At 31.7% G+C, this 25,576-nt stretch overlaps 1 protein-coding gene and 1 long non-coding RNA gene across 2 annotated transcripts in view; both read right to left on the reverse strand.

Annotated features, from left to right (window-relative positions):
- Positions 1-2,022: 2,022 nt before the first annotated feature.
- Positions 2,023-3,781, reverse strand: LOC143043687 (uncharacterized). The gene has a single exon (XM_076215875.1). The coding sequence runs from the start codon at positions 3,579-3,581 to the stop codon at positions 2,298-2,300; it is 1,284 nt and encodes a 427-aa protein (XP_076071990.1). The 5' UTR covers positions 3,582-3,781; the 3' UTR covers positions 2,023-2,297.
- A 9,278-nt stretch (positions 3,782-13,059) lies between these two features.
- The window catches only part of LOC143042843 (uncharacterized), a 114,253-nt gene continuing 101,736 nt past the window's right edge, over positions 13,060-25,576 (reverse strand). The window contains exon 3 of the long non-coding RNA XR_012968142.1: positions 13,060-13,121. This is a non-coding gene — a long non-coding RNA (uncharacterized LOC143042843). The remainder of the gene's footprint in view (positions 13,122-25,576) is intronic.

Consider the following 25,576-nt stretch of genomic DNA (forward strand, 5'->3'; position numbering starts at 1 on the left):
GACCGGCACCGGAAAAATAGCAAATTTGCTATTTAGCCGGCACTGAATAAAACTGTTCATTGACATGATTAGTGGAGAATAAAAAATCTTAACTATAATTTTAAAATCATTTTATCACAATCATGACAATATCAAGCTTTAAAAATACAGTACAATCAAAAATAAAATATTGAAGATGTTCATAAGTAAATAATTTATAACTTTATGATATTTATAATTAAAAGCATGAAAACACATTTGTATATACATTATAATTTTTTTTTTTTTTTTTTTTTTTTAAATATTTATAAAAAGTTGATTTTCAAATCTGTGTAAAATCTATGGTTAAATATCCTGCCGTGTGATAAAAATAGTATTATGTAAAACCAAGGATTTGTATAGTAACTATATAGTGACAGACATGACAGACCGGTCACTATTAAAAGTTGTTTGCTATAAATTTCAAATGGAATCATGATTTAACATTTGCAATTGTTACAAAATAAATCCTTTGCCTTTGGAAGTTGTTTTAGTCTAGCCCACATGTTGCCACTCCAAACAGACACTACACATTACACTGGTTTCTTTTGAATCTGCATTATGTGTGCATAAAAAAATTATGTTAAGTATGAAGACAGAATTTTTCTTCTCTTTAAACACGCTCTTAATAGCTTCCCACGCATCTTTTTGACAATACTTTTTGATTAAATCAATATTTACAATTGAGTCCAAACAAGAGGCAGTTAAAAGTTCAGGTCTTGCTGAATCAACTTGTTCCTCTGTTATTATAATGTTGTTATTTACAGATTTTTTTGCTAAATCGCTGTAAACAAACCAGTCTAATATAAAAAAAATCCCATTTCTTTGGAACTTTTCTTATGAAATGGTCACAATTGCTGTTTTTACCATATGGTTTTTACGGGTACACTTTTTTGGAAGACTGATCGATGACAGTTCGCCCATGACAGTTTGGGTCAAACCTTTTGGCCTTCCAGGTTTCTTGATATTTGGTGGAAGTAATATGTGCGAAACATGCCACCCACAACAATTGGAATCCAGTAGGTGTTCTTCTTGTTGAGCTGTATCTCGTTCTTCTTCTTGCGAAACTAGTTTTCGTGAATTTTCACATATATATTAGATTTGCCCTAAGTCATATACAGGTACATAATGTTTTTTTCTAAAGGAGAGTTTAATTTTAAGAATATATTGAAGTTGATAGTTAAAAGTTTAAGTGTTTATATGAGTAACAGGAACACAAGTTTTTAAATATAAGATTTTGATCATTTTAATTACAGTGAGATATAGTTATTATCAGAGCCGGCTAAATAGCAAATTTGCTATTTTGCCGGTGCCGGTCAAATAGCCACTGCCTTGAATGATTGTAAGGTGTCTATGTCTGTCTGTCAGGTGTCATCTGACCTTGACTTTTTTATGGTTCATAGATCAATGTAAAGTTTTGTTTTGTTTTAGTCGGTTTTTCTATTATCATAAGCAATAGGTCAAATATATTTTGTGTGTAAAAAAAATCGTTGTATGTCTGTCTGACAGCATTTATCTAACCTAAGTTTCTGCGATGCTTTTAGTTAAACCTTTATTTTTAATACTTTCAACATAAAATCAATGTTCAGTGAAGCAGATGAGACATTTCAGGGTGTGTGCTATTGTGTTTTATTTTAGGGCACTGTAAGCATAGGACTATATTGCCTTGAATATTTGCGTTGCAAATAGGTGAATAACACGTTTGATGTTCAGGCTTTAAATTGAAATTGAATTGTTTCACATAAAATGGATTCAATGAAGAAGTTAACTTATCTATGTCAAATATATTTTTAAACAATTCAATTGTTACAAGGTTAGTCAAATATAGACCGCATAATCTGTCTCTTGTGTGGGTACATTTGTCATTTCATATTTTCTTTTCATTATTTGGCTATTTATTATTATTTTTTTTTGTGTCCTCCGTGTGGACACAAAAAAAAAAAATAAATAGCCAAATAATGAAAAGAAAATATGAAATGACAAATGTACCCACACAAGAGACAGATTATTCGGTCTAAGTCAAATACAGAGACATATGTCTCCGTTGAATAATACATGTAGCTTATATAATTATGTGTACTTAACATTGTACAAAAATGCTTTACCATCTTTTTCATTTGCAACAAGCAAAGATTTCAATTCACTATTGTAGCAAATCGCCCATGGTTTACCACATAAGTCTGTTTCTGACAAGAGTATTTTATATTGTTTGCCACTAGAGTCTATCGCAATGACATTGTTTGAATTGTACCCTACAACAAATGTATTTCCATGTTCATCTACTGTAATACATCTAGGCCCCGAAAAAACTTTATTATTCGTAAAAGTCCAAAGTATATCCCCATTTCTATTAATGCAAACAATGGAATGTGTATTTTTTTCACAAAGAACAATGCGTTGCCTAAAGAAGCCACATATGTTGCAAGAACATTACTGCCTATAGTACATAGTATGCTATTCTCTAACCTGACCTCTTGCATTTGGTCTTGAGCAGGACAAACAATAAACCTTTCTTCAGTGAAAGTTAAGTCATGGGAAAAGAAATTTGTTTTAATGATTCTGACTGCTTTTCCTGATTTCAGACTTACTAGTTGAATATTCCTCTCGCTGGCAGATATTACAGCAACGATGTCATTGTCGACACATGTAATATCGTGAATACTAGGAATGGTGTTGGTAATTTTTTTCTCAAATTTTCCATCCGGTGCAAACAAGGTCAAATAAGAAGGGCTATAGTTTGATACAACAAGTTTTCCGCATGGTAAAATAAAGCATCCTGACACATTAGTAGCTTTTGTATCAAACTTTGCTTTTAGCTCAAGTGTTATATGTTCAACTAATCTTTTAGGTTCTTGATCTACTTTCATTAATTGTGCCTGGCCCTCTTTTCTTCTTTGTAGTGACAGTTTACATGGTTGTACTTCTACTATGGATTTACCAAAAGTAGCGGTTTCCTCACTGAAATTTTGTAATAGATTGTTTAACTGGTAAGAAATTGAAGTGTGACCCAGACTACCACTATCAATCCAAGACTGCAAGTCTTTTTCTTTTTCATTCAATTTGTTTCCTAACTCCTTAGTTCCTAGAAATGTTTGCAAATCAGTTGCATGATTTTTTATGATTTCTACATCTTCTATGCATGCATCAATTTCTCTTTGTTTTTCTTCCAGAGAAGCCATGAAGTCGTTTATTTGTTGAGTTGAATTTTCCACAGTTTTGTTCAGTGCAGCAATGAAGTGGTCTTGTATTTCATCAAGGTGATGATTTATCTGTTGTCTAAATGCGGATATCTGGGATCGAAGTTTTTCTTTCGAAACTGATATTGTAGATAAATTCTTTTGTCTGTCTTCCAGAATAAGGGACATGTTCTCTTTTAGTTCCTGGAGAGAAGATTCAATTTCTGTAAAGGCTACAGATTTTTTAACATTTAGAACCACATCTTCAAAAGTCGAAATTTCTTTACATTCTCTGTGGGTTTCAGAAATGACACATTTTTTGCATAAAAGTTGGTCATAATTCTTGCAAAACAAAAGGTATTTTTCATCATGTTCATTACAGTGCATGGTAATATTTGTAATGAAGGATGGCAACTTTTGATATTCGGCAAAAGGAATAATGTTGTGGTCTCGTGTAGCCTTTAGGAGACTGTGGTGCTCTTTACAGTTGTCACATAGTCCTTCATTGCAGTCTGAGCACCAAACCAAGGTCGGCTTAGAAATGTGCCGTAAATTACAAATACCACAACTATTAGAGGAAGTAGCCATGATCTGAAAAAGAAAATTATTTTTTTATGCCAACAATGCACATAAATAAGAATTTCGAAAAGTTACATTAAATATATATTTCCTAAATTGCTTCGTATTTTTGCAATTTACATTTATAACAGGTGAGTAGCTCCTTTAGATGTTGGAACAATGGCAATAAAATGCCAAAAAAGTTAAACCTGAACATTTCAGGGGCAATAACTCCTTAACAGGTAGACAGATGTTTACAAAACTCAGGGTAGATAGAATTGACTACTAAATCTAAATCTTATGATTGTGCTGAGCAATTTTACCCTTTGGAGTTTTTCTCTTATTGGCTTTGCTTAAGTTTTAGAGATTTTAGCAAAAACTGAAGTTTAATATCCTTTATTTTCTATCTTTAGACACAACCACCATGTTGCTTGATCAACCTGGACAAAAAAATTCACATTTCATAGTTGACATATATCTTATAAATTAAGCAGACTTAGAAGTTCGGGTTATCGGGTCATCTCGTGCTGTGCAGATTAAATTACATATACCGATTTGATTGGCCAATAACTGTTTTAACACATGACGCAATCAATTTACGTGAACGTTTTAGAAATGTGGACGTTATTCCGCAATCAACTGATCCTAGGAAAGTTTCTTGTAGGGGAAATACGACTTTGGTAAGTTGAAAATTAATATTTTTTTTGATATTTAGACTCATTCTAAAATTGCGATTTAATGGTGTATTTATTTTTATCGTTTCCGTTAAATTTATTCCCAATTTTTATTTAATTGGTGACGATTAAGACTTTGACAAGTTGTGTACTTTCAAATTGGTGTATGAAAAGAAAAATAACTGCAAGGGTTATTGAGTTTAAATTAGAGTAATTGCTTTTGAATTTCTTTCCCTCAATGATATGCTTAGAAAAAAAAAAGAACCGAGGAAGATGTTATATTTATATTACCTAAATTTTAAATGTAAAATAAACAGAAAATACATTTCTCTTTTAAAACATTTACCCCCCCCCCCCAAACCAATTTCCTTTTTATCTACTGTATTACTTTTTTAGACACGTCCATCTAAATAAAGTCTGATTGATCTCCAGCTAACCAGCTAATCCACGTTTTGAACCTAACTTAAATATGATCCTCATTAAATTTGATCCAAAAATAGTCCTTTAATTTATAGGAATAGCTATCCAAAAAGTCGTTATAATTCCATTGAGTCTGAAACTAATCCAAATCAGATTTCTTTTATTCGGATATTCTAAGATACATTTCTTTTTTGGCAGAAATTACCAAAAATTGTTTTAACTATATTTCTAACTTTAAAACACTGATTTAGATTTACGTTGTACACAAAATATAATAAAATAGTTTATGTCCCAGCTTAGATAAAAAAAAAAGGAATGAGAAACCTTTCGTTTTCCTATTTTGAAGCTACGATGTTTGTACGAAGTTCAACTTTGTCGTAATTTCAAGGCAGAAAGCGGATTCGGGGGTGGGGGCGAACAGGTCTTAACCCTTGGATTGGACAAAGTATTGTGTTTTAGCTTAAAATCGTCAATTTTGTCTTTAGTCTCGCTACACTCGGTGATATTTTTTTTAATTTGAAAGAATAACGCCCCTTTTAAAATCCAGGAACCGCCCCTTAAGATAAAAAATAGATTTGAACTGTGCAGTATATCTGAGGTAGTTAATGCACACCTTTGCTGTGCATTATCCAGATTATAACACAGTAAGAATAAAGAGATTTAACTCTTGCCATGTGTTAAGATAAAGATATTTTACACGAATTATGTTCTAACATGTCATTGGCCTGTAAGGGCAAAACAAATGAAAAAAAGAACTTTGAAAATACCACTTGTCAATTTCTGAAACATATATATGCATTCTCAATTTTAAATTTCTATCTTTGTTTTAAAATGTTCTGATCTATCATTTGTCTATTATAACAAGTTGAAATGTTAATATATGAAACTTTTACTTTCTGTTGATCCCCCCTCTCCCCTTTCCCAAATTCCTTATAATTATAAGAGGTCATGAAATTGTTTTGTTTTATATGCATTATATATTATGTGTTCTATATATATATATATATATGCACCATGTTTTGCACAGACATAATGTACATATGTGTACTGATATTTTACTGATATTGAGTATCACTTATATTAGAAGTTTGATAATACGGTTTATCTCATTTATAATATAAACCAATTTAATTAAAGAGAAATGATTACTGCCTCATTCGGATCCGGTTCTCGTTTCCTGCACATCAACGTCACATGACTCGTCAGCATTACATTGCACTAGCCAATCTTGTAGATATGTAAAAGTTTCAAAAAATGTAATCGTAAAAAATCATTGACATCCGCATATCATATTCTAATATTTTGATATGAAACTATCGAAGAGACATAGTAATTCTCCAAGAAAGGATTTTCATTTGCAAATGACGAATTTAAAAGGTAAATCGAACTGTCACCACACGATCCGATGCCATCAACACGAGGAACACATCCAGCTTCTTTCGACATGTTTAGATGTGAAAAGATTATAGAACAATTTAATGTATCTTCGCCATAAAAGTTATACAATGCTCGAATGACAGGGACAGCTTCCAATTTGTCAGTGGCACAGGCGCTTGGGTGTATGATACAGATTTTTTTTTTGGATTTTTTTTTTGCTGATTAAAATATTCAATTTTCTATATTTATAATACATATCTATCACTTCTGTGCATGTCTCACCTAGTTTCGAGTGATTTAAACGACCCAGAGAAAATACCCAATTTTACTATCCATACTAAGAAACAATCAAAGCGCGAAAGCGCTGTAAAGGCAGTTAATTACAGGTTGTGTGTATTTCTAGTCCAGTTATATCATTATCTTTCATAGAACAGAGGTGGTTTGTAGAATTTAAGATTTAGAGTTCTTTTGTACCTAGTTCACCTATATCTATAGTCTACTGTTTACAGTATATTTTCTGTGCCTCGCCATGAAATGCATTTTTAGCCATGGCCTTGTCAGTTTGCTTTAAATTTATGAGTTTGACTGTCCCTTTGGTGTCTTTCGTCCCTCTTCTTTAGACATATAAGAACTTTTCCTTTTCAATATAAATAGACTATTTTTAATTATTGATTGTATACGCATATTCTATGACTCCCATAAAAAATAGTTCACAAAGATTGACTAGTCTCTGTACTGTGTGTATAGCAAGAACATCAAGTAACATAATGGTAAATGTATATAGTAACACATCAACTTTTTTGATGACCATACCTGCCAACTGTCAGTATTTGCAGAGTATTTCCCCCATCGAGCTTGAGGCTCCCAAATGGAAATTTTGTAAGAGCAATTTTGTCGACTATTTTAAAGAAAACAATTAATTCAACAATGGCAATGAGCTTGTTTATGCACGAAGAAGCCAAAAACCACATTAGAATATATTTGAAGGGAATCAATGACAAATCACCCCATTAGCAAATAGCCCCACTTTAAAAAAAACTGCCCCAACCTGGATAACCAAATCGCCCCACTTGTGAAATGTGTTATATCCCTTAATATTACTCCTGCCAACTTGCCCCACCTAATAGAAAACGATAATATCTAGATAAATATATTATTAACCAGGAAGAATTTACTAATGCCAACTCGCCCCACTCATGTAAAAAGATGTTATCCTGTTGTATATAAGTTAAATTCCGTTAATATTACTCCTGCTAACTGGTCCCACCTAATGGAAATCGGTGAAATCTAGATAAATATATTATTAACCAGGATGAATTTAGTAATGCCAACTCTCCCCACTTATGGAAAAAGATGTTATCCCGTTGAATATAAGTTAAATTCCTTATATTGCATTATGATACAATTAACAGGTTCTTTTCAATTGTTATGCGAATAACTAAGCTTCAAAACTTAGTTATTCTTCAACAATACATTTTTTTTTTAGAATTATAATTTCAGTATATCAATAATAGTAATTAAATAAATTTTCGGTTTGTTTGTATTCTGTGTAGATTAGTTTTCATTAAAGTGGTGCGAGGTTTTATTTTTAATTATATATATATATATATATATTAATCTAAATATTACCGTTTTTTTATAAGTAGGGCGGGTTGGCAGGAGTAATATTTAACATGATTTAACCAATTTCACATGTGGGGCGATTTGATAAATCAGCTTGTGGCGTTTTTTTTTTAAAAGTGGGCGATTAGCCAGTGGGGCGACTTGTCCTGCTTCCATTTGAAGGCCCCGTTGAAGGTTTTGTATGACTATATGAACCATCTTTCACGTAAAACCCCCATGTGCATTTTGAAAAGTTGGCAGATATGTTTCTAACTCCAGGCAAAATCTACCGGTATGAATGAAAAAGAAGTTTTCAATTAAGGCTCTGTGGCCATAACAGCTGTCTCATTAGCATTTTAACCACTTCCCATATTTGCAATTAAAACAATAGAAGAAAATTATTCAACGCAAAAACAAAACTTACTTGTAAATATGAAATTCTCTTTACGGTATGAGTTTTTCTCATTGTTTGAGATTGTACAGTAGTACCTGTAACTGCTTATACCTATTTCTTATTCACTTTTGCTTGATAAACTCACTAAATATCATGTATATACATTGTACCACATCTCCTTATTTTTATATGCATTCCAATAACATGAACAATTGTAATTCAATTCTATATACCAAAGCAAAATGAACTGCACCACTTTCATTCACTAGTATGCATCTTTTGGCAAAATACAAGTTCTTAAATGACACAAGATATATTTATTGATAAAAAAATAAAATTTAGTATACAACTCTTTAACAGGTATAAAAAAAAAGCACAGCTGTGTCATAACTTGTGAAATCTGTTTGAGTAATTCCATATGTGAAGCTCAACATTAGCTCGTCAGTTGGTGGTGGACAGTTATAGTTCCTTTCTGCAGGCTAGGATGAATGACTTTTCAGGAAAACCAATTTCACAAATCAAAACTTTCCTCTAGATTTCTCCTACAATATTCATCCAGTTTAGTTCTTTTGGTTTAATTGTCCAGACACCGTCCTGATTTTTAATTTTGCAAACCATTCAGTCTCTTGCTTGCAAATGGTGCATGAAAATAGGATGGGTATGGCAGTAGACAAGTCTCTTTAAAGTGGGTTTGTGCCCTGAAAAAAAGTTTTATAACTTAAGTTTTTTTGAAACACACATACCTAAATAGTATGAAATTCAAAACAGTGTAGCTGTGGCCATTGATTGACACATTAAAATCATCCATTGACTGGGACAATTTACGTGAACGTTTGTCTGTAACGACCACTGTTCACGACGTACCTACGATAGACATTTAAACTGTGGGGTCTCCAAAGGTTTCTTAACACCTTTAATTATAAAATAATTCGAAAAATTAATCAGGAATAACCTTTGTGTTTTGATTTATATAATTGATATAAATCAAAATATCGTGTTATTTCTGATTAATTTTTCGAATTACTTTATTTAGGTGTTGAGAACCTTTGGTGACCAGGGTTGGCAAAAACCCGGGTTTTATGAGTATTGCCCAGCCCAGTGGGAAATACTGAGAAAACCCGGGTTTTACTGGGTTTTAGTGGGAAATACTGGGCAATACTGGGTAATATAAAATATTTGTCTGAATTTTAAAGAGGATTCAGTGATAAACACAAATGCAATACATTTAATAAGATATTTATACCCTATTTTGTTTGTTTAGCATTTGTCTAGATTGGCAAACTGTAAATAGAAAGCAAATAATTTTTTTTTTTCAAATGAATATAGCTCCTATTAAGAATTAACAATTACATGTATTAAAGAAACATCACATTTAAATAATGTATATGTACTGTCACTAATTAATAAGTAGTTATTCAGATTAGAACACAGATTTGTTTATGTAACAATAATCAGTCTTTTCAATTTTATACGTGTTAATGGCATGACCCTGTAGGGTGTTTATTTAGCAATATGAATGTATAACAATTAAAATTAACAATTCACTTTAAAAACACTGCAATAAAATGCATTTTTTAAAGTTTGGATTATTGAAACAATACTTGGTAATTAAAAGGTATCTTTAAATGTGCAAATCTTGTATTCTGCCTACATATAAAATTAATAGAGAAGAGAATGAAATTGAATTTTCTAGAAATAACTGTCAATAGTTCATTAGTTATCTGTATAAAAATTATATAGTTAGCTGTTATACTATGAAACTATAACAAGTCTTTACTATTTTGTGTTAAAATAAGCTTAAAAAATCATATTGCCCAGTAATGCCCACTATTACCCATTTCTGGGAGTATTGCCCAGCCCGGGAAAACCCGGGTATTCCCGGGTGGGTAATACTTTGCCAACCCTGTTGGTGACCTCATAGTTTAAGTATCTTTAAAAAGTACATAGTGAGAATTGGTCGTTACATACAAACGTTCACCTAAATTGTCCCAGTCAATGGATGATTTTAATGTGTCAATCAATGGCCACAGCTACACTGTTTTGAATTTCATACTAACTATAACATAGAAGAGAGCATCATTCGTGTCAATGTTTTGTTCCTGTTTACATTGTCATTGATATTTTTTCAGAAAGCCTGAGGCATAGCTCATGAATTCCTGTCATTACATCCTAAATTAACATAATTACTGCTAGAATAATTATCAGTATGATATAGGTACACTATCATTGTACAGCCCAAGTCTTCAGTATATATAATTGTTGCATTCATTCACTCCTGTGTTCAGTCGTTCAAAAATATTTAAACATCATCAAATGAACTTTAATAAGGACAAGAAAACACTAGAAAAGATACGTACATACAACCCGTGTTTAAGTGTATTTGAAAGAGAAATATATCTGGTTAAACGATGTATAAAGGAGGAAAAAATTGTAGATATTGCATTACGATGCTTTCCACCTAATAGCACGTGGATATGTTTACATATTTAGACTTGACCCAGTATGACCCGTACCTTGTAGGTCACCGCCGTCGTTTAAACACTAGACTACAGTCGTGTACAAGACAATAAAATGCTTAAGCCTGTACTATTTGTGTGAAGTAAATGTGTTTTTTCTGTACATTTAAATTGTTTTACCTGATAGCAAGGACGTATATCTATCCGTTTCCATCTCAATTCACTTTGTCAATTTCTTCGAGCTTATTCAAAACATACGTATTACTGCGCCCGGAAGTGAAAAAAATATTAGAAATCCTCGTAAAATAATGCTATTTTCAATTTTGTGGAATCCACTTTGTTATATTTATTATATAAAGATAAAAAAAGTTACGATTAATTATGAATTTGCATATCATTATACGGAACGTTTATGGACTATTTTTCCATAGCTGTAGGTCGGTCATTTTGGCGGGAAATCATGTACACATACACACGTAGATTGGCTGGTACCTGATCGTAATGTTACACATCAGATATATCAAATAGCTAATACCCGGAACGTAGTACCGGGAACCAGGATAATACGTAGACAACATACATAACTAATACCGAAATTGAAAACGCTTTACGGTTTCTCGTTTATAAACCGAATTCCGCTTTGAATTATAGAAGATGCAATATTAATCATGTTCAGTCGACTTTTCATTGTTATATCAACGTCTGAACTAATGAAAAAATCTTTAGATGTCAGATAACACTCGAAATTGACCCGACCTATTTCCACACGGAATACAAATAATGATAGTTTGTAGTCAGGTTGACTGCTTATAATGCAAAATACACATTAATAACAAATTCTATAAAACGAACAATACACACTGATCGTTTCTTTAGTCCCCAATGTAAATGAAAGAAACAAAAACCATATCATACCATAAAAAGAAGAGGAGAAATTCGAACATTTTCGGATCTATTTCTGGCCAAAAGACCCCCTGCATAGATTGCGTATGAAAAGATGAACCTCATGACTTGAAAGTCAGGCCTTAAAGCACTGCCTTTAAAAAGGCAACTAACTCGACGCCATTTTTCTGCTATCTATAAATAAATAGATTGACCTACCTGGATTCCCCAACGATTTCTCTGGGAAAACGTGCCTTCCTTGCCGTCAGATCGCAGACATCGTTTATATTTATCAAACTGGTATTGGTCGTAACATTTTTAGTCCATCTCCAGCATATAATAAAAAGATTTTAACTATTTTGACTAATTTCAAATTTACGTGCCCGGAATTTGACTGTTTTTCCCGAACTTTTGTTAAAGGGAAGTAATATTTTCCCGGACTTTTTCGGAACATCTCTCTAAGTACGTATGAAAATAACAAAGTGACACGATGATTTCCGAACTTTTACCAATAAGGCGCAACTTTCAAATTGCCGGAAAAGAATCTGATATTTTTATTTATTTGGTGGAAAGGGGGGGGGGGGGGGGTTGCAAGGAAATTTACTAATATTTTCTTTCCACGAAAATGATATTGACCTTGTTTTAATTATTACAAAACATGGGTCATGTTAACTGAAGTAAAAAAAGGGGGGGACAATATTTCTATATTTTGCAGTTCCCTTTTCTAAGATAAAATCAAAAAGTCTATGAATCATTATGTGTGTTTTTTGAAAATTAAAAGATTATAACCACTAACAATCAAATAAGGGGCTTGATCTTGTTCGTTGTTCATCATATCTGTTTGTTTACATTTAGTATTAGTTCGGAAGTCATCGTATCACTTTGTTATTTTCATACGTACTTTGAGAGATATTATTATTTTATGTTTCTTTAATCACTCTGTAATGTTTATGTCATGTTGTAATTAATGTTATGCTCTTAATGGGCCCTTTAATTTGGAAAATAAAAATATTGTATTGTATTGTATTGTATTGTATTCCGAAAAAGTCCGGGAAAATATTACTTCCCTTTAACAAAAGTTCGGGAAAAACAGTCAACTTCCGGGCACGTAAATTTGAAATTAGTCAAAATAGTTAAAATCTTTTTATTATCAGTCATTCTAGCTCAAAATTTACCCGACCTCAAAGTAATTGCAACAGAAACTATTTTATGCTTATGTAGTAGGTGGTTTTCTATGCGTTAGGAATAACACCAATGAGAGCTTAAAGGTTCTGATTCTTTATTGTACCAGTATATAAATAACAAGTCTGAAATAGCAATACAACATATATAAATAACAAGCTATTTCATATAACATAAATAGATATATACGTTTACGAATATCACAGGTTATATAATACAGAAATATAATAAATAATACCCTTATCTGTTATTAACTATGTAGCAAGTGTAATGTATTGCGAGTAGAAATTGTTCAATGTTTACATTCTATAAAATTGACATCGGGTGTCACGTGTACTTTTACAAATGCTTGACCTTTAACTCTACACTAAATCGGAGAGTGCTTTAGGTGTAATACCACCAAATCATGATACGCCACATCCGGTTGCATACGAAAGTAGGTCTAAAAAAATATTCCCTTGAATTTGACAGTTGTAGAAAATTAACCCTGCATTTCAATGCACTTAAATTTTTCTGAGTCATAAACATGTATGTTGGGTGTCTGAAAGCATCATTCTTTTTTTATTTGATGGTCTTATAAAATATTTTGGAAAGTTAAGGTTACATAGTTGCCAAAGCAGGTAACCAGTAAATAACCTGGTAAAAATGTGATTGTTTACTTCCGGTGCAGGTTACTTTCTTATATGCAATGAAATGTAGTGTGAAATTTTCACTGTAGCACTGGAAAGGATTAAACTTTATTCATGCAAAGTATTTCTTTGGTTGAAATAAAGGTAAATTCTGTACATTTTTTTTAAAAGTACCAATTTAACAAAGACTAATAGGGAAAAATCAATGGTGGTATTACACCTATTTAGGGAAACTACATGTGCACTCGTGACCTTATTGTACTTTCTTTTTTAAAAGTTATTAATAAACCAGTTCATACATTGTAAACATGGACTATTCGGAATGGATTGAGACACAGAAAGCACGTTTGAGGTAAAATTGCCTTGAAATGGGGGTTTACGGGTGTTTTCTAAGTCAAATGGGTGGACAGACAAAGCTGTATTTAGTTTACTGTGTTAAATTTTAAATAATACCCTAACAGTTTTGTTTATACAACATGTGAATTTTTTATTTCAGTGTTCACATGTTCTGAAGAGCATTCTGTTGAAAAATCTTATATGTGAATTGGTCTGCAGATGACACTTCAGCATTAAAGTAAGTATCAACTATCATCATGTTTTTTGTGTTTTTTTTTGGCCGCAAAAGTTTACAATTTGCCATTGTGCCATCTACATTTTGCACAGACAATAAATCATCTAAACACTTATTTGCCCTGGATTTATACACATCAGAATCCAGTCTCACATACTTAAACTTTATAATTCTTACCAATTATTTTTTGTACCAGCATTCCAAGGGACATAACCCTTTTTAAAAACATTTTGAGGTATTTTTTATTACTCTTTCTCCCCATTTTCTAATGTAAAATACAAGAAAGTGGACACTTTGTGTAAATCTATTAGAAATATACTGTTATGAGTAAATAAAAAGACTTTGATACCAGTAACAATAAATGGTTGACTGAAAGGGAACCGTTATTTGTCACACTAGGCGAACAGACTAAAAACTCGAGTTACACATAAGGGCTTCTAGAAACTTCCGTGTAGACTGTTAACATTTATAGAGACAGTTCTTTCAGCTAAAACACTTTAATTATTGATTTAACATTACATTTATATCATTTTTGTGGGGAAATAATCACATTTGTTTTATTTTTTAGACAAAAGATATCAAGTTTTGATGAAAAAGGAAGGAAGGAGGAAAAATGGACCAAAACAGACCAAAACAGACCTTCAAATGAACTCTAAAAGGTGCAATAAAATTGTTTATCATCTAAAAGTTGTCTTTTGTATTCTATTTAATTGTTTGAATGCATAGATCATGAGTTTTTGATCAGATATTAGTCAACACTGCATTTTATAATGATACACTGAAATTTGGATTTGTCGAAGAAATAAGACTGAAATTGCCGTAGGATATGGCCTTACATTATAGTGATTTTCTCTGAAACTATAGATCTGACTGAGACAAAACTTGGCAGTTATGCTTGAAATAACTTGCAATTGGAGGGGAAAAAATTACATTAAGTTTATTTGACATTTAGGTGTTCTTTAGGTGTAATACCACCAAATCATGATACGCCACATCCGGTTGCATACGAAAGTAGGTCTAAAAAAATATTCCCTTGAATTTGACAGTTGTAGAAAATTAACCCTGCATTTCAATGCACTTAAATTTTTCTGAGTCATAAACATGTATGTTGGGTGTCTGAAAGCATCATTCTTTTTTTATTTGATGGTCTTATAAAATATTTTGGAAAGTTAAGGTTACATAGTTGCCAAAGCAGGTAACCAGTAAATAACCTGGTAAAAATGTGATTGTTTACTTCCGGTGCAGGTTACTTTCTTATATGCAATGAAATGTAGTGTGAAATTTTCACTGTAGCACTGGAAAGGATTAAACTTTATTCATGCAAAGTATTTCTTTGGTTGAAATAAAGGTAAATTCTGTACATTTTTTTTAAAAGTACCAATTTAACAAAGACTAATAGGGAAAAATCAATGGTGGTATTACACCTATTTAGGGAAACTACATGTGCACTCGTGACCTTATTGTACTTTCTTTTTTAAAAGTTATTAATAAACCAGTTCATACATTGTAAACATGGACTATTCGGAATGGATTGAGACACAGAAAGCACGTTTGAGGTAAAATTGCCTTGAAATGGGGGTTTACGGGTGTTTTCTAAGTCAAATGGGTGGACAGACAAAGCTGTATTTAGTTTACTGTGTTAAATTTTAAATAATACCCTAACAGTTTTGTTTATACAACATGTGAATTTTTTATTTCAGTGTTCACATGTTCTGAAGAGCATTCTGTTGAAAAATCTTATATGTGAATTGGTCTGCAGATGACACTTCAGCATTAAAGTAAGTATCAACTATCATCATGTTTTTTGTGTTTTTTTTTGGCCGCAAAAGTTTACAATTTGCCATTGTGCCATCTACATTTTGCACAGACAATAAATCATCTAAACACTTATTTGCCCTGGATTTATACACATCAGAATCCAGTCTCACATACTTAAACTTTATAATTCTTACCAATTATTTTTTGTACCAGCATTCCAAGGGACATAACCCTTTTTAAAAACATTTTGAGGTATTTTTTATTACTCTTTCTCCCCATTTTCTAATGTAAAATACAAGAAAGTGGACACTTTGTGTAAATCTATTAGAAATATACTGTTATGAGTAAATAAAAAGACTTTGATACCAGTAACAATAAATGGTTGACTGAAAGGGAACCGTTATTTGTCACACTAGGCGAACAGACTAAAAACTCGAGTTACACATAAGGGCTTCTAGAAACTTCCGTGTAGACTGTTAACATTTATAGAGACAGTTCTTTCAGCTAAAACACTTTAATTATTGATTTAACATTACATTTATATCATTTTTGTGGGGAAATAATCACATTTGTTTTATTTTTTAGACAAAAGATATCAAGTTTTGATGAAAAAGGAAGGAAGGAGGAAAAATGGACCAAAACAGACCAAAACAGACCTTCAAATGAACTCTAAAAGGTGCAATAAAATTGTTTATCATCTAAAAGTTGTCTTTTGTATTCTATTTAATTGTTTGAATGCATAGATCATGAGTTTTTGATCAGATATTAGTCAACACTGCATTTTATAATGATACACTGAAATTTGGATTTGTCGAAGAAATAAGACTGAAATTGCCGTAGGATATGGCCTTACATTATAGTGATTTTCTCTGAAACTATAGATCTGACTGAGACAAAACTTGGCAGTTATGCTTGAAATAACTTGCAATTGGAGGGGAAAAAATTACATTAAGTTTATTTGACATTTAGGTGTTCTTTAGGTGTAATACCACCAAATCATGATACGCCACATCCGGTTGCATACGAAAGTAGGTCTAAAAAAATATTCCCTTGAATTTGACAGTTGTAGAAAATTAACCCTGCATTTCAATGCACTTAAATTTTTCTGAGTCATAAACATGTATGTTGGGTGTCTGAAAGCATCATTCTTTTTTTATTTGATGGTCTTATAAAATATTTTGGAAAGTTAAGGTTACATAGTTGCCAAAGCAGGTAACCAGTAAATAACCTGGTAAAAATGTGATTGTTTACTTCCGGTGCAGGTTACTTTCTTATATGCAATGAAATGTAGTGTGAAATTTTCACTGTAGCACTGGAAAGGATTAAACTTTATTCATGCAAAGTATTTCTTTGGTTGAAATAAAGGTAAATTCTGTACATTTTTTTTAAAAGTACCAATTTAACAAAGACTAATAGGGAAAAATCAATGGTGGTATTACACCTATTTAGGGAAACTACATGTGCACTCGTGACCTTATTGTACTTTCTTTTTTAAAAGTTATTAATAAACCAGTTCATACATTGTAAACATGGACTATTCGGAATGGATTGAGACACAGAAAGCACGTTTGAGGTAAAATTGCCTTGAAATGGGGGTTTACGGGTGTTTTCTAAGTCAAATGGGTGGACAGACAAAGCTGTATTTAGTTTACTGTGTTAAATTTTAAATAATACCCTAACAGTTTTGTTTATACAACATGTGAATTTTTTATTTCAGTGTTCACATGTTCTGAAGAGCATTCTGTTGAAAAATCTTATATGTGAATTGGTCTGCAGATGACACTTCAGCATTAAAGTAAGTATCAACTATCATCATGTTTTTTGTGTTTTTTTTTGGCCGCAAAAGTTTACAATTTGCCATTGTGCCATCTACATTTTGCACAGACAATAAATCATCTAAACACTTATTTGCCCTGGATTTATACACATCAGAATCCAGTCTCACATACTTAAACTTTATAATTCTTACCAATTATTTTTTGTACCAGCATTCCAAGGGACATAACCCTTTTTAAAAACATTTTGAGGTATTTTTTATTACTCTTTCTCCCCATTTTCTAATGTAAAATACAAGAAAGTGGACACTTTGTGTAAATCTATTAGAAATATACTGTTATGAGTAAATAAAAAGACTTTGATACCAGTAACAATAAATGGTTGACTGAAAGGGAACCGTTATTTGTCACACTAGGCGAACAGACTAAAAACTCGAGTTACACATAAGGGCTTCTAGAAACTTCCGTGTAGACTGTTAACATTTATAGAGACAGTTCTTTCAGCTAAAACACTTTAATTATTGATTTAACATTACATTTATATCATTTTTGTGGGGAAATAATCACATTTGTTTTATTTTTTAGACAAAAGATATCAAGTTTTGATGAAAAAGGAAGGAAGGAGGAAAAATGGACCAAAACAGACCAAAACAGACCTTCAAATGAACTCTAAAAGGTGCAATAAAATTGTTTATCATCTAAAAGTTGTCTTTTGTATTCTATTTAATTGTTTGAATGCATAGATCATGAGTTTTTGATCAGATATTAGTCAACACTGCATTTTATAATGATACACTGAAATTTGGATTTGTCGAAGAAATAAGACTGAAATTGCCGTAGGATATGGCCTTACATTATAGTGATTTTCTCTGAAACTATAGATCTGACTGAGACAAAACTTGGCAGTTATGCTTGAAATAACTTGCAATTGGAGGGGAAAAAATTACATTAAGTTTATTTGACATTTAGGTGTTCTTTAGGTGTAATACCACCAAATCATGATACGCCACATCCGGTTGCATACGAAAGTAGGTCTAAAAAAATATTCCCTTGAATTTGACAGTTGTAGAAAATTAACCCTGCATTTCAATGCACTTAAATTTTTCTGAGTCATAAACATGTATGTTGGGTGTCTGAAAGCATCATTCTTTTTTTATTTGATGGTCTTATAAAATATTTTGGAAAGTTAAGGTTACATAGTTGCCAAAGCAGGTAACCAGTAAATAACCTGGTAAAAATGTGATTGTTTACTTCCGGTGCAGGTTACTTTCTTATATGCAATGAAATGTAGTGTGAAATTTTCACTGTAGCACTGGAAAGGATTAAACTTTATTCATGCAAAGTATTTCTTTGGTTGAAATAAAGGTAAATTCTGTACATTTTTTTTAAAAGTACCAATTTAACAAAGACTAATAGGGAAAAATCAATGGTGGTATTACACCTATTTAGGGAAACTACATGTGCACTCGTGACCTTATTGTACTTTCTTTTTTAAAAGTTATTAATAAACCAGTTCATACATTGTAAACATGGACTATTCGGAATGGATTGAGACACAGAAAGCACGTTTGAGGTAAAATTGCCTTGAAATGGGGGTTTACGGGTGTTTTCTAAGTCAAATGGGTGGACAGACAAAGCTGTATTTAGTTTACTGTGTTAAATTTTAAATAATACCCTAACAGTTTTGTTTATACAACATGTGAATTTTTTATTTCAGTGTTCACATGTTCTGAAGAGCATTCTGTTGAAAAATCTTATATGTGAATTGGTCTGCAGATGACACTTCAGCATTAAAGTAAGTATCAACTATCATCATGTTTTTTGTGTTTTTTTTTGGCCGCAAAAGTTTACAATTTGCCATTGTGCCATCTACATTTTGCACAGACAATAAATCATCTAAACACTTATTTGCCCTGGATTTATACACATCAGAATCCAGTCTCACATACTTAAACTTTATAATTCTTACCAATTATTTTTTGTACCAGCATTCCAAGGGACATAACCCTTTTTAAAAACATTTTGAGGTATTTTTTATTACTCTTTCTCCCCATTTTCTAATGTAAAATACAAGAAAGTGGACACTTTGTGTAAATCTATTAGAAATATACTGTTATGAGTAAATAAAAAGACTTTGATACCAGTAACAATAAATGGTTGACTGAAAGGGAACCGTTATTTGTCACACTAGGCGAACAGACTAAAAACTCGAGTTACACATAAGGGCTTCTAGAAACTTCCGTGTAGACTGTTAACATTTATAGAGACAGTTCTTTCAGCTAAAACACTTTAATTATTGATTTAACATTACATTTATATCATTTTTGTGGGGAAATAATCACATTTGTTTTATTTTTTAGACAAAAGATATCAAGTTTTGATGAAAAAGGAAGGAAGGAGGAAAAATGGACCAAAACAGACCAAAACAGACCTTCAAATGAACTCTAAAAGGTGCAATAAAATTGTTTATCATCTAAAAGTTGTCTTTTGTATTCTATTTAATTGTTTGAATGCATAGATCATGAGTTTTTGATCAGATATTAGTCAACACTGCATTTTATAATGATACACTGAAATTTGGATTTGTCGAAGAAATAAGACTGAAATTGCCGTAGGATATGGCCTTACATTATAGTGATTTTCTCTGAAACTATAGATCTGACTGAGACAAAACTTGGCAGTTATGCTTGAAATAACTTGCAATTGGAGGGGAAAAAATTACATTAAGTTTATTTGACATTTAGGTGTTCTTTAGGTGTAATACCACCAAATCATGATACGCCACATCCGGTTGCATACGAAAGTAGGTCTAAAAAAATATTCCCTTGAATTTGACAGTTGTAGAAAATTAACCCTGCATTTCAATGCACTTAAATTTTTCTGAGTCATAAACATGTATGTTGGGTGTCTGAAAGCATCATTCTTTTTTTATTTGATGGTCTTATAAAATATTTTGGAAAGTTAAGGTTACATAGTTGCCAAAGCAGGTAACCAGTAAATAACCTGGTAAAAATGTGATTGTTTACTTCCGGTGCAGGTTACTTTCTTATATGCAATGAAATGTAGTGTGAAATTTTCACTGTAGCACTGGAAAGGATTAAACTTTATTCATGCAAAGTATTTCTTTGGTTGAAATAAAGGTAAATTCTGTACATTTTTTTTAAAAGTACCAATTTAACAAAGACTAATAGGGAAAAATCAATGGTGGTATTACACCTATTTAGGGAAACTACATGTGCACTCGTGACCTTATTGTACTTTCTTTTTTAAAAGTTATTAATAAACCAGTTCATACATTGTAAACATGGACTATTCGGAATGGATTGAGACACAGAAAGCACGTTTGAGGTAAAATTGCCTTGAAATGGGGGTTTACGGGTGTTTTCTAAGTCAAATGGGTGGACAGACAAAGCTGTATTTAGTTTACTGTGTTAAATTTTAAATAATACCCTAACAGTTTTGTTTATACAACATGTGAATTTTTTATTTCAGTGTTCACATGTTCTGAAGAGCATTCTGTTGAAAAATCTTATATGTGAATTGGTCTGCAGATGACACTTCAGCATTAAAGTAAGTATCAACTATCATCATGTTTTTTGTGTTTTTTTTTGGCCGCAAAAGTTTACAATTTGCCATTGTGCCATCTACATTTTGCACAGACAATAAATCATCTAAACACTTATTTGCCCTGGATTTATACACATCAGAATCCAGTCTCACATACTTAAACTTTATAATTCTTACCAATTATTTTTTGTACCAGCATTCCAAGGGACATAACCCTTTTTAAAAACATTTTGAGGTATTTTTTATTACTCTTTCTCCCCATTTTCTAATGTAAAATACAAGAAAGTGGACACTTTGTGTAAATCTATTAGAAATATACTGTTATGAGTAAATAAAAAGACTTTGATACCAGTAACAATAAATGGTTGACTGAAAGGGAACCGTTATTTGTCACACTAGGCGAACAGACTAAAAACTCGAGTTACACATAAGGGCTTCTAGAAACTTCCGTGTAGACTGTTAACATTTATAGAGACAGTTCTTTCAGCTAAAACACTTTAATTATTGATTTAACATTACATTTATATCATTTTTGTGGGGAAATAATCACATTTGTTTTATTTTTTAGACAAAAGATATCAAGTTTTGATGAAAAAGGAAGGAAGGAGGAAAAATGGACCAAAACAGACCAAAACAGACCTTCAAATGAACTCTAAAAGGTGCAATAAAATTGTTTATCATCTAAAAGTTGTCTTTTGTATTCTATTTAATTGTTTGAATGCATAGATCATGAGTTTTTGATCAGATATTAGTCAACACTGCATTTTATAATGATACACTGAAATTTGGATTTGTCGAAGAAATAAGACTGAAATTGCCGTAGGATATGGCCTTACATTATAGTGATTTTCTCTGAAACTATAGATCTGACTGAGACAAAACTTGGCAGTTATGCTTGAAATAACTTGCAATTGGAGGGGAAAAAATTACATTAAGTTTATTTGACATTTAGGTGTTCTTTAGGTGTAATACCACCAAATCATGATACGCCACATCCGGTTGCATACGAAAGTAGGTCTAAAAAAATATTCCCTTGAATTTGACAGTTGTAGAAAATTAACCCTGCATTTCAATGCACTTAAATTTTTCTGAGTCATAAACATGTATGTTGGGTGTCTGAAAGCATCATTCTTTTTTTATTTGATGGTCTTATAAAATATTTTGGAAAGTTAAGGTTACATAGTTGCCAAAGCAGGTAACCAGTAAATAACCTGGTAAAAATGTGATTGTTTACTTCCGGTGCAGGTTACTTTCTTATATGCAATGAAATGTAGTGTGAAATTTTCACTGTAGCACTGGAAAGGATTAAACTTTATTCATGCAAAGTATTTCTTTGGTTGAAATAAAGGTAAATTCTGTACATTTTTTTTAAAAGTACCAATTTAACAAAGACTAATAGGGAAAAATCAATGGTGGTATTACACCTATTTAGGGAAACTACATGTGCACTCGTGACCTTATTGTACTTTCTTTTTTAAAAGTTATTAATAAACCAGTTCATACATTGTAAACATGGACTATTCGGAATGGATTGAGACACAGAAAGCACGTTTGAGGTAAAATTGCCTTGAAATGGGGGTTTACGGGTGTTTTCTAAGTCAAATGGGTGGACAGACAAAGCTGTATTTAGTTTACTGTGTTAAATTTTAAATAATACCCTAACAGTTTTGTTTATACAACATGTGAATTTTTTATTTCAGTGTTCACATGTTCTGAAGAGCATTCTGTTGAAAAATCTTATATGTGAATTGGTCTGCAGATGACACTTCAGCATTAAAGTAAGTATCAACTATCATCATGTTTTTTGTGTTTTTTTTTGGCCGCAAAAGTTTACAATTTGCCATTGTGCCATCTACATTTTGCACAGACAATAAATCATCTAAACACTTATTTGCCCTGGATTTATACACATCAGAATCCAGTCTCACATACTTAAACTTTATAATTCTTACCAATTATTTTTTGTACCAGCATTCCAAGGGACATAACCCTTTTTAAAAACATTTTGAGGTATTTTTTATTACTCTTTCTCCCCATTTTCTAATGTAAAATACAAGAAAGTGGACACTTTGTGTAAATCTATTAGAAATATACTGTTATGAGTAAATAAAAAGACTTTGATACCAGTAACAATAAATGGTTGACTGAAAGGGAACCGTTATTTGTCACACTAGGCGAACAGACTAAAAACTCGAGTTACACATAAGGGCTTCTAGAAACTTCCGTGTAGACTGTTAACATTTATAGAGACAGTTCTTTCAGCTAAAACACTTTAATTATTGATTTAACATTACATTTATATCATTTTTGTGGGGAAATAATCACATTTGTTTTATTTTTTAGACAAAAGATATCAAGTTTTGATGAAAAAGGAAGGAAGGAGGAAAAATGGACCAAAACAGACCAAAACAGACCTTCAAATGAACTCTAAAAGGTGCAATAAAATTGTTTATCATCTAAAAGTTGTCTTTTGTATTCTATTTAATTGTTTGAATGCATAGATCATGAGTTTTTGATCAGATATTAGTCAACACTGCATTTTATAATGATACACTGAAATTTGGATTTGTCGAAGAAATAAGACTGAAATTGCCGTAGGATATGGCCTTACATTATAGTGATTTTCTCTGAAACTATAGATCTGACTGAGACAAAACTTGGCAGTTATGCTTGAAATAACTTGCAATTGGAGGGGAAAAAATTACATTAAGTTTATTTGACATTTAGGTGTTCTTTAGGTGTAATACCACCAAATCATGATACGCCACATCCGGTTGCATACGAAAGTAGGTCTAAAAAAATATTCCCTTGAATTTGACAGTTGTAGAAAATTAACCCTGCATTTCAATGCACTTAAATTTTTCTGAGTCATAAACATGTATGTTGGGTGTCTGAAAGCATCATTCTTTTTTTATTTGATGGTCTTATAAAATATTTTGGAAAGTTAAGGTTACATAGTTGCCAAAGCAGGTAACCAGTAAATAACCTGGTAAAAATGTGATTGTTTACTTCCGGTGCAGGTTACTTTCTTATATGCAATGAAATGTAGTGTGAAATTTTCACTGTAGCACTGGAAAGGATTAAACTTTATTCATGCAAAGTATTTCTTTGGTTGAAATAAAGGTAAATTCTGTACATTTTTTTTAAAAGTACCAATTTAACAAAGACTAATAGGGAAAAATCAATGGTGGTATTACACCTATTTAGGGAAACTACATGTGCACTCGTGACCTTATTGTACTTTCTTTTTTAAAAGTTATTAATAAACCAGTTCATACATTGTAAACATGGACTATTCGGAATGGATTGAGACACAGAAAGCACGTTTGAGGTAAAATTGCCTTGAAATGGGGGTTTACGGGTGTTTTCTAAGTCAAATGGGTGGACAGACAAAGCTGTATTTAGTTTACTGTGTTAAATTTTAAATAATACCCTAACAGTTTTGTTTATACAACATGTGAATTTTTTATTTCAGTGTTCACATGTTCTGAAGAGCATTCTGTTGAAAAATCTTATATGTGAATTGGTCTGCAGATGACACTTCAGCATTAAAGTAAGTATCAACTATCATCATGTTTTTTGTGTTTTTTTTTGGCCGCAAAAGTTTACAATTTGCCATTGTGCCATCTACATTTTGCACAGACAATAAATCATCTAAACACTTATTTGCCCTGGATTTATACACATCAGAATCCAGTCTCACATACTTAAACTTTATAATTCTTACCAATTATTTTTTGTACCAGCATTCCAAGGGACATAACCCTTTTTAAAAACATTTTGAGGTATTTTTTATTACTCTTTCTCCCCATTTTCTAATGTAAAATACAAGAAAGTGGACACTTTGTGTAAATCTATTAGAAATATACTGTTATGAGTAAATAAAAAGACTTTGATACCAGTAACAATAAATGGTTGACTGAAAGGGAACCGTTATTTGTCACACTAGGCGAACAGACTAAAAACTCGAGTTACACATAAGGGCTTCTAGAAACTTCCGTGTAGACTGTTAACATTTATAGAGACAGTTCTTTCAGCTAAAACACTTTAATTATTGATTTAACATTACATTTATATCATTTTTGTGGGGAAATAATCACATTTGTTTTATTTTTTAGACAAAAGATATCAAGTTTTGATGAAAAAGGAAGGAAGGAGGAAAAATGGACCAAAACAGACCAAAACAGACCTTCAAATGAACTCTAAAAGGTGCAATAAAATTGTTTATCATCTAAAAGTTGTCTTTTGTATTCTATTTAATTGTTTGAATGCATAGATCATGAGTTTTTGATCAGATATTAGTCAACACTGCATTTTATAATGATACACTGAAATTTGGATTTGTCGAAGAAATAAGACTGAAATTGCCGTAGGATATGGCCTTACATTATAGTGATTTTCTCTGAAACTATAGATCTGACTGAGACAAAACTTGGCAGTTATGCTTGAAATAACTTGCAATTGGAGGGGAAAAAATTACATTAAGTTTATTTGACATTTAGGTGTTCTTTAGGTGTAATACCACCAAATCATGATA

The sequence above is a fragment of the Mytilus galloprovincialis genome, chromosome 8 (assembly GCF_965363235.1).
Source record: "Mytilus galloprovincialis chromosome 8, xbMytGall1.hap1.1, whole genome shotgun sequence".
NCBI classification, from domain to species: Eukaryota; Metazoa; Mollusca; class Bivalvia; order Mytilida; family Mytilidae; genus Mytilus; species Mytilus galloprovincialis.